This window comes from Egretta garzetta, unplaced genomic scaffold (assembly GCF_000687185.1).
Source record: "Egretta garzetta isolate BGI_Z169 unplaced genomic scaffold, ASM68718v1 scaffold58, whole genome shotgun sequence".
NCBI lineage: Eukaryota > Metazoa > Chordata > Aves > Pelecaniformes > Ardeidae > Egretta > Egretta garzetta.
In genome coordinates, this window is record NW_009260613.1 from 717560 (window position 1) to 728244 (window position 10685).

General features: G+C 45.3%; 1 protein-coding gene across 3 annotated transcripts in view; it reads right to left on the reverse strand.

Annotated features, from left to right (window-relative positions):
- MTMR2 (myotubularin related protein 2) overlaps window positions 1-10685 on the reverse strand; it is a 43381-nt gene that overhangs the window by 20855 nt on the left and 11841 nt on the right. For 2 of the 3 annotated variants that reach the window (XM_035900450.1, XM_035900448.1), the window contains exons 2-4: window positions 5129-5204; window positions 1770-1864; window positions 1482-1592 (exon numbers count right to left, since the gene is read on the reverse strand). In XM_035900450.1, the coding sequence (XP_035756343.1) occupies window positions 1482-1592; window positions 1770-1864; window positions 5129-5174 (252 nt within the window). In that variant the 5' untranslated portion in view covers window positions 5175-5204. Of the gene's footprint in view, window positions 1-1481; window positions 1593-1769; window positions 1865-5128; window positions 5205-10685 lie in introns of those variants that run through there. The other variant, XM_035900449.1, reaches the window with a different exon arrangement.

A 10685-nucleotide genomic window follows, 5' to 3' on the forward strand; every position in this document is an offset into this window, starting at 1 on the left:
CATCTCTAAGATGCCAAGATTTTCCAGCCAAGCCTACAAATCAAACACTTGTAGTAAACAGTTTAAAAGCCTCCAGCAGGAAATGAGCTATCAAGTTCAAGCATATGAAGATGGTACAGCAAGTCAGAGAATGAGATAAACAGCTAAAGACTTAGCTGTCTCACAAGACTGAGATTAGGTAATTGGTCTCAGACAGAGAACATTTCAGCATGCATAAGCTGTATCTGTACTACTCTGTTATCGCGCCAAACTGCTCTGCATATCCTGGGTCAAGCAGGCTGGCCCTATATATATATATGTGTATATATATATGTGTGTATATATATATATATATGTATATATATGCATGCTGTATAGGGTGAAGATACCTATTGTATAGTTTGTGCCTGGGTTTCCCACCCAGGGAAACAACTCAGTCCACTCCAAACCTGACCATGTGTGCAAATTTGCATATAGGCAAAATCACCAAGACCTAGGAATCCAGATCAAAACAGGGAACAAATTGGCCTGCCAGCACAAGCACCCCTATGTTAGCCAGGGAAGATCACGACTGCAATAGCACGAGGGAGCAGCTGGATGATTTGGTACAGATTATATCACCTGCTTTTGACTCAGCACGCCCACAGCTTGTGAGTCTGCTTAGCTTCTTTGTGCCTCAAAATCACAGCAGTGACCAGAGCCGTTGGGGGCTTATTTCCATTCCTCCATCTGCCCTTACCCAGCAAGTAGCATCTTTTCAGCCTTCAGGGGGCTCTGACAAGAACTCTAAGCAGCCCGAGCCCTACCAGGTCCAGAATCCAGCTCTTCCCACATTGCCACCGAGGGAAGCAGAGGGGCCACGCCCTGGTGAACAGCGGAGGTAAGAATTTAGGACTGGAGACGGTGGCTTTATCTACTCTGTGGGGCTATAGTAAGTAGACACGAGGAGGTGGATTGTTGATTTTTATTGAAGTTTGCATTTCCAGTGATTGCAAGGGCTCTTGAGAGGCACATGTGAAATATCTACCGCCTTGAAAGAAACAAAAGAAGAGCCTCGAGGAGGACTGAAGGCCACTTGCCAGTCCCTCACCACAAAGCACAGCAGCAGGTAGATATAAGCTAGCGATTTAGGGGGAAACATGCCCCTTTCTGGCTCTTGAAATGCAAGTGAGTGAAAGGCATCCTGTACTCCGCAATGACTAGAATCTTCCTGGGACAGCCAGGTGGGCAACCCTGAGAACTGCATGAGTGGGATGCAGGCCTAGGTTTCCACTATGAAGAAAAGACATTACCTAGCACAAAGCTTGAATAAAGGTTTGGATCTTGTCTCAAATCGTGGAGCTGGAGAATCCTGAAAACTACTTTTAAAATCAGATGTTTTCTGAAGTGTGTGAAGTCATACTGACTGAAATGTTTTGCAGAACTTCCTACGCTACTACAGAGAAAACCTTTTAAAATATATGTTCCCCTCCCCCTTTTGTAAAACACAGATAAAAGCTTACCTTGCATACAATCTCCAGCCCGTATGAATTCTCACCACGACTGGAAGCGCCTCCAATTTTCTCCACTCTGTTGATTACACCTAAAGATGCATCTAGGACAAAAGGAGGGTCCTGTAGACAGTTGAAATTTGTGAGTTCAAAAAGGGGAGGGGGAAAAGTCCCCAGCTCCTTCTCCATTACACCTATATTCCCAAACATATAGCTATGACTCACGCAGAATTACTCTCAAAGAACACCTAGGTCTAAAGACTGGATAGCCAACAAAAGCAGATGGTGTCAAAAGCTTACCCGTTCCATGCTTTTAAAATACAGTCTATAATTGGTAACAGTAAGGGTTCCTCTGATTGCTCCAGTGAAGGGGCAGATGTAAGTAACATCCTTAGCTTAAAAAAAGAAAAAAAAAAGTTGTTAATTTCATGGTTAATTTATGGGAGTAAAATTATGACAGCAACAATATTGGAGGCTCTACTTTTCAGATCATGAAATGAAAACAAGCTTAATCTGGGATTCTAAGCTAAAACTAACATGCAAGTTTCAGTTCTGCAGTAAAGGTAAGAGTCTGGGGATAAACTGAACTCCACGGAAGCACCATCACCTAGAAACCTACATTTGCACATTTTCCTGTAAAAGGAAAAAAAAAAACCAGTAGTCGGCTGCAAACTGTTGACTCTTACTGAGCAATGCATTGCCAGTAGCCGAGAACACCATGCACAGTAAGAGGAGACAATTCCTGCCTGGATGCATACATTTGAAGCTGACAACAACCTGCATAAAAGCTAAGGATTGTCTGCAAGCTGGTTTGTGCCACCAAGGACGGGAGAAGGCAGTTCTTCTACATGTGGCTTTTCAGATGCTCAGGTCCTTCTGCACACCCTTGCACACAGAGTCAGCCCTGGGATGAAGGCCCTCATGCTAAAAGCCAGCGGAGCTACAGCAATTTCCAGCAGCCACAAGTCTGTATAGCACCCAACTGCCAGTGATTTTAAGCTCGAAGTCAGCGATCAAGTTACTCTGCAACAATTCAATTATTTTTGAGCCTGAGTGACGGTGACTCAAACCAGTCCCCTTCTTAAAAGGCCTCAAACGTTTCTCGCTTGTTCCAGCAAAAGGCAAGAGATGCTGCTGGTTTTCCACAGCAAACACCTCCCCTAACTGCCCTTCTGTTTTACATCAATTAAAAATGTCAACATTTAAGTTGTTCCCGCCCCTGCTGCCCAGCAGTGACCCATCACATCTTCTGCCACTGAAGCAGTTGGCTGACTGTGCCCTGGCAATGGTTTACGCTATCACCGGCAAGTACTGACATGCCTGATCACCCCTGACATAAGGACACCCACTGACCAGAGCTGCCAGAGCCATGAAAGAACTCCCTGGACCATTTCAATAACCTCAAGCCTCCAAAACCCTATGGGATCCATTTTGCAAGGGCTGTGTGAAGTCAGGAGGAAAGCTCCACACATCCAGGTGACAGCCACCACACACAAGAGGCGTGAGGCTACTGGGGTGTCAGGATGGGGACCTGAATTTCTTCTACCTTTATTCCATGAGATTTAGCCTGGAGGGAAGGAGGAAGAGAAACTGCCTTATTCCAGGGCACTGGAAACTCATATAACTAAATCACCCTCATGGCAGCTCTGCTTCTGCATAGTCTTCACTGACTCTTGAGATTTGGACATGGAGAAGGATCCTTAAAATATCAGGAGTGTCTAATTCAGAGCAAAATACATAGTGCAGAACTTTTGGTTAAAACACATATATATACACACATACACACGCTAGCAATTCCATTATCTATTTATTTATTTATTTTAATTTACATGTGTTTGTTTGAAGGACAATTAAACACAAAATGCTTCTAGCCATTTGTAATTAAACCAAGTGTTTCATTATTGGCCGATTATTAATCATTTCTTTTCAAAGAGTAGTTTGGCAGAGGTCTGAAAGCAGACTCATGAAGCATAATAAGGGTGAGGGCAGCCCGCCTGGTTTTTCCACTAGAGTTCTCATTAGTCAAGATGTAATTTCAAAATGCTTAAAAAAAATAAAATAAAATCTACTAATAAGAGAAGTGTGCGTTTACGTCTGAAAAGGAACAGGATTTCTGGGTAAAGAGGAAAGGTGCTAGAAAAATGTTTTCCAGGTAAGGAATCCCAGGCACGATCTCAAACATTGGCCTTGCCAGCTTGTAAGCCACATCACCTTTCACATTTGCATTTTATTAGCTTGGTTTCCTAAGGAAACAATTTTACTTAATTACACTGCACATGTACACATGTACCTACACACATGGCTTCTCTGACCTTAACCCTACCACAGTTATATGATTTCAGCAGTCTCTATCTGATAAATAGGGATCTCCAAGGCATTAAAATGCCTCACTGCCTGTGAGAACAGATGCCAGGTATAATAGAGAGGTTGTACTAGTGCTACTACCAAGGGAAAGTCTAACAAGCTCACTCTTTGGTAGATATAAGAGAATCCATATGGGAGAAAGATACTGGAAACCAGGATTTACTAATTGCCCTGCTAATGAAATTCGTGTCTTTTATAGGGCTAATCTTACCCTAGGTTACTGTGTCGGCTGAAATAATTTTTCTTCCCTTCCCTGTAAAATCCAAAGAGAATTACATTTGCCTTTCTTGACACTCTTTAACAGGAAATAATTATTTCTGATGAATAATAAATAATCCCTTTTTGCTACCTTTAACTTCTTGCTTGACCAGGCAGCTGCTGTCTGGCCCACTCTGAAAGCCACCCACTCTTACAGTCTTAGGCGGCTCATCATATCATTTGCCAACAGATAAAACACTGCTAACTCTGATCTCTTAAACCATTCCCCAGGAACCCTTCAAAATCCAGTCTTGCTTTCAGAGCTAGCTGTGCCTGGGGAGCGAGTTAGATGTCAGTCTGCAGTGCAGGGCTGGAGTACGGAGTCCTTATGAAAAGAGTAGAGAAAAGGATTGAGCATTGAGGTGGGGTTTTTTTTTGCTTGGGTTTTTGTTGCTGTTGTGGGGGGGGTTTTGGTGTATTTCCAGTTTGGGTTTGGGGTTTTTTTATCCTTAGGACTGAAGTTGCACTCTTCCATATACTTTTAAGAGGAAGGCAACAAGTTAAACTACTGCATGCAAAATCTTTCACAGAAAATTAATCAAGAGGCTTCCTCAAACTTTCAGACTAGAATGCATCAGCAAACCTGATGCATGTCAGAATGTCGGGATGACAAAAAAAGAAAAAAAGCCCCATCCTCATATCAAGTTCTCTGCAACAGCACTGTATCCTCTCCTGCAGTCTGTGGCAGACATTCAACATACAATTCTGCTGTGTCAACCTAAGAAGTTACCCTGTGGCAAGCACAACTTGAACGTCGACCCACATCCTCTCAGGAGGCAGGAAACGCAAAGCTGTACAACCTACCTCATCACTTAGGCTAAGGTACATCGAATTGCCTTGTATTTGCTACATGCTAAGAGGAGACATACAGTGACCTTGGCTCATGTGATGGGCAGTAACATGATTAATGAAACAACCCGATCATGGCTCTCAAAACATCAGCAATTTGCTGTTGTTGGTCAATGACTGCCAAGATATTTTGCTCTACGGATATTCTATTTGGTCAGCAAACAATGAGGAATTTCCTCTTCACATACCCATGTCTTTAATGGTTTCTCCTGGTAGCAAAGGTGGCTCTTCCATTTCAGCCAATTTATTAGTCTCCCTCAGGACCTAGGCAAAAGATAGAGGCAGAAAAAGAAATTCATTACTTTTTCATAAACCAAGAAGTTTACACTTACCTGCAATGGGTCAACAATATCAAGGGCAACAACTACTCAAAGATCTTGAGGTACTGCCTAGTGTCTCAGCCTCTGAAAGGTCAACACAAAGCATGTGAAAGACCTCCACGCAGCTCCTCGAGCATACCATTGGGCCATGCGCAAGTGTTTAAGCAAGGATGCCTGGGATGGAGAAGCTGTTCGAAGCAGGCCCTGTGCTTTGGCAGCACACTTCCCAGGTGACTGCCTTTCATGCCCCAACCTTCTCCTCTTCAACCCATCGTCATGAGTCAAACTCTCTGCCCACACAGTTACACACAAAACCAAAAGGATCAGTTCCTTTCCTGGTCGAAGTGATCAACTGTTACCATGATGCTATAAAGTATCAAGTAGAGCAACTTCTAGCTTATGCTGAGGAAAGTTAAAAGGGACACTTTGTCACACCTCTGTCTTCAGCGAGGGTCCAACAACTGCAAAGATCCTGATTTGGCTCAGCAGTCATGACTAGTTACAAAGGTTGTATTTTGATAGGCACGTCTAAGAGGTACAGTTTCAATTGGTTTTGGCTGCCAAATGACCCCTCCTCCACTTTCCTTCAGGATAAAGTTATACCACAGGGCATTATTTCCACAAATACGATTGCCTTTACACAAGGGTTTTCCCAAGAACACCTGCTATCATGAGCAAATGGACATTTTAGGAAAGCACAGCTGTAACTATGAAAGCATAACCTGAGGTCTAAACCTATGGTAAGAACTAGGGAAGAAGAGCACATGTAAGTGACCAAGATGAAGGATAAGTCTATGTGGCCAAACGCAGATGGATTTAATCCTTGAACCGATGAAACAACCACAACCACAGCAGCACACCAGTTGTTCCACCTAGTAACACAAGCAGAGAGCAGGTAAATTAGTGCAGACTCCGCCTCATGCTGCAGACCACAAGACTTTGGGTTTGAAGTTGGTGTACATCCCACCTGGTTCATATAGGCAGAGAGAGCTCATGTCTGCTCACATCTCAATGTGCAGACTCGCCCCAAATGCTCTCTTTTATCTTAACGTGAGGAAGAGAATTGTTTTAATTTGATATCAGAAAATCCCTGCAAAGAAAATTCAAAGACATGGCCTAAAGTGGCACTCTAGTGACACGTCTGTGGTCAACTTTCATGTAGGATCAAGCCAGTAGGAGAGCCTCAGGGAAGAATAATTCTCTAAACTATGCAAAAAATGAAAACAAAACCCAAAGAAACCCCACACCATGATAAAATCACGTTCCAGCATTTTCACATAACAGACTGATGTCTAGATGAAAAGATTAACAAGATCAAAGCTTGTTCTTGAGAACAAGATGTACATTTTAAAAAATGCATTCAAAAGACACTTAAAAAAAAAAAAAAAAGCAATCACAGTCCTGGCTTCCCAACAGGAACCTCACAACTGCACCCACTTAGGCCTGCTCTTACCAGGGAAGCTGCCAGAGCAGCTGGACTGGGGTCTACAGGATGGGTAAAGGCAGGTCGCCATAGACAGAGCTCCCACTGAACTTGCAGGAAAGCTTCTCCTCCTCCACATCAGCAATACCAGTAAAAACAAGGTTTTGCTGGTATAACTAGCAGAAGTCTATGCTGAGGACTTCTTGTCAGCGCAGCTGCGTTGGCCAAAGATCACACAGCCCATCAAAGCCCTGACTGACAGCCTCCTGACAAAAGCCTGCGCTGTAGACCCACTCTCAACTCCTGCGTGTTGATTTTTGTGCTTGAGTAACAGCCTTAAAATCAGCAGGGTAACATCTGGATTAAGCCAAATGAGACTGAGGCTTCTGGCTAATTAGCCCGTACGTGGTGGTCATCTTTGTGGCCTTTTGTCTTGGAAGGACATTAGTAAAAATACACTCCGAGTTCAGGACGTGATCGCAACTTCTTTGGGAAGGCCTGTACCCCAAACGGGCAGCAGCTGCTGCTGGGATCACTTCAGTCAACAGCTGGATTTGCTGCTTTCCTGCAGATGTCGGCGGGAGCAGGTCCAGTGGTAAACATTTGGAGGACTGGTTTGTATCTTATGCCAAAACAAATATGAGGTAAGATACATAGAAAGCATTTTGTATGACAAACAGCTGCCATGATGGTGGGCAGTGCTCAGGTGGGTTTTAACCACTGTACGGGGAGAGAAGGAGGGAAGAGGCAAACAGTAAGAAAGACAAAGACCTCCACGTCAACACCGTTCTGCTAAAGAGAAGGTTGAAAGCTTTTTCAGTTTAGAAACTGGGCTCTTCTAAGTCTAATAAAATCCATCTGCTCACTCGCACTCTGTGAAATGTGGAGTCCCCAGGGTCAGAGGAAAGGATTAGCAATCCAAACCTGCGCTCATTGCAACACAGGGCAGTGGATGGATGGCCTCCTGGAAGCACAGCACTTCAAGGTCAAACAGCTTCTGCCCCATTGCCTCCCCCCCATCTTTTTTTTTTTTCCTTTCTGTGGTATTTTTTTTTATTTTGCACAGAATTGAGGACTAAACTGCCATTTTTTCCCATCCCTCAGCTGACCTCAGCCACACAACCTACCTCAGGCAACACACCACCGACTGCCTTCAGGATGATTGCAAAGCCAACACAAGCGTATCGCCCCTGGATAACAGCCACCCTTCCCAAGAGGCTGAGACAGACGTGGTCAGAAAGCTCAGGACAAACAATCCTCTGGTGTGCTGGTCTTTGCAGCATCCGCCCAGCTTTAGACCTCGAATGAGCCTCCTAGCTGGAATGTGAATGCTTGAAACCCATCTGGCAGAAACCAAAAAATGAACGGTAGGCATTTTCCTGAAACCCACCTCCATCGATGGCTCCTTAAAATTGATTTGGGGAAATGCAATCTGTGTGCAGCTGACACTGCAGGCAGCAGGCGCAGGAGATGACATCTGGGGCAGCACTAAAGGGCAGGGGTTGGCAGGAGGGAGGAGAAGTGGGTAGATAAGGAAAGAGGAGTTTTGGAAACAGATCAGGGGGGAAGAATCGGATGGGATAATGCACATGGAGCTCTGGGAGGATGCTAAGACCATAGATGGACCCTCTGCCATTTATATGACTGAGATGATGACATAAAAAGCTTCTCCGCGTTACTGCTATCTGCCGCCCCCAATCCAAAACCAGTTCATTAAACTGTCAGAAAAATCTTTTTTTGTACATTAGCCTATTTTCAAGACTTTAAAAATAACACTCCTGGGCCCAGATTTAGCCCTCTGCAAACCTTGCAAAACAAAATTAAGAGCTCCAGTGAGGCAAGGAAGCAGGTAGGGCAGCCAGGGACGCGACTGCAGCAGCCCGGCTGCAGGAGAGTGACAGCTGGCTACTGAGGCATTAACACGACTGAGGCAGGTACCGTATACATCTGTAACTGAAATGTTTCACCTGTGTGCCTCAGGTTTTTAAATTGTTCAAAACAAAGAGCTTTGAGATCTGCAGTGAAGGTTGCAGCCAGAGATGGCCAGAATCAGCGTTACTTGGGAACAGGACCATGTCAACGTAGAGCCACACGCTGGCTGTATCTGTCACAAACATCACTAAGGTGGCTTCTGTAAGAAATAAATACAACCACCAAAAAATCGGTAGACTATTTGCCTTGTCTCTGAGCCAAGCAAGGTCTTCGTTATTTTTTCCCCACAGAAATGTTATGCTTGGTAACTGAATCTTCAGGGGAATTAAAAGTTTAGTTACACCCCAGAATAACCTTTATTTCTGTCGTCTTTTACCGAGTAACATAATCTGGTAGATCCCACTGATCAGCAGCTCTCCCTCTAGACAGAACAGCTCTCTGGGATGCTGAGCATGGAGCACCTTAGCACCACAACACAAGTCCTGCCTCAGCTCAGGGAGGGTGTGAGGACTTCATGCCACCACCTACCTTTGTTCTCTGCTCAAGCAGCAACTTGGCAGAACAAACCCACACTTGCTACATTTAACAACCGCTTCTCTTACTCCAGGATCCCACCTTGTGTTAGCTCCAGCCCACGTACCCGTGGCTGAAGGTGCAGAGCTCTTTCATGCCCTCCCACCCTACAGCACCCAAGGCAGGAAAACCCCAGTGCTGTATTGTTGACACGACCTCCAGACCTCAGCAACAAAGCAATCGCCTCCTTTGCTTGCATGTCTGGGGTCGGGGAAAGAGGTTTAGATCCTGATAAAAAGGTAAGACTGCTCCCTGCCTCATCCCTCACCTCTTCGTACTGCGATTCAGGATACTGCAGTCCTGCCAAACCTCCCCAACCATGTGTTCACGCTGCCTCCCAACACAACAGCCAGCACGCTGCTCCAAAAATCCCTCTCCTGGCTGATGTTCCTGCACGACCCATGCACGCAGCTGATCCCGAGCGGCTACAGCCAGCTCAGGGTGGTACAGAGACAGGCTGTGCCATAACCCTAACTGCAGGGTCTCAGAAGTCTGCGTATCGCTGAACGCTGCTCCAGAAGACCCGAGAGGGTGCACGAAACTCTGCATTCAGGGTTTGCTTTAACCTGTGAACAAAACAGCTGATATGTTTTCCTCTTGTATGACCCGAGAGACGTTTGCCTACCAGCAGAGCCATGCAGCCAGGATAACACATGTCCTGTGCCGGCTGAGGCCAAGCCAGGATTGCCGCCTCCTACCCGATCTGCCAGCATTCTAATTGCTCCCGTATCTAGTTCAGTCAAGATGCCTGGGTTAGCTTAATGGCTTTCTTTTAATGATTGTTTTTCCATAACCTGGACCATTTTGCCAGGACTGGCTTGGGGCACGACTACACGAGCAACCCAAGGGGTGTAAACCCAGGGCAAGGGTGGGAGAGCAGCCAGACTGACTAGGGACAGCAACTTTGTCCCTGGAACACTGCCATCTGCAGCACAAGCCTCCAGCCATTTTCCAGTTACTCTCTTCTACTCTTTCTCCTGAATATTTGAGTCCTGAAACCCACAAAGGTCAGGTTTTTTTAACTCCATGCAACATAAGGGGAGACTACAGGTTTGCGTTACCGAATTGCTGTGTAACAGTTCTCCCAAGTCTGCACGGATTCTTCTACCCTGAATCACAATCAGAATGAACAAAAAGAACCTTTTTTGGTTTAGACAAAATTAAAACGTACCCTTTTTGTGATACCCCCTCCCCCCACCCGAGTTAATCTCTCCTTGGTAACCTCCTACACACTCGTCATGGTTTAACCCCAGCTAGCAACCAAGCCCCACACAGCCGCTCGCTCTCTCCCCACCAGTGGGGTGTGGGAGAGAACTGGAAGAGTGAAAGTCAGAAAACTCGTGGATTAAGAACAGTTTAATAATTGAAATAAAATAAAATAATAATATACAAAACAAGTGATGCACAATGCAGCTGCTCACTACCCACTGACCGATGCCCAGCCCATCCAGAGCAGCGATCACCCCCCCCCCCCGCCAACGCCTCCCAGGTTCTCTA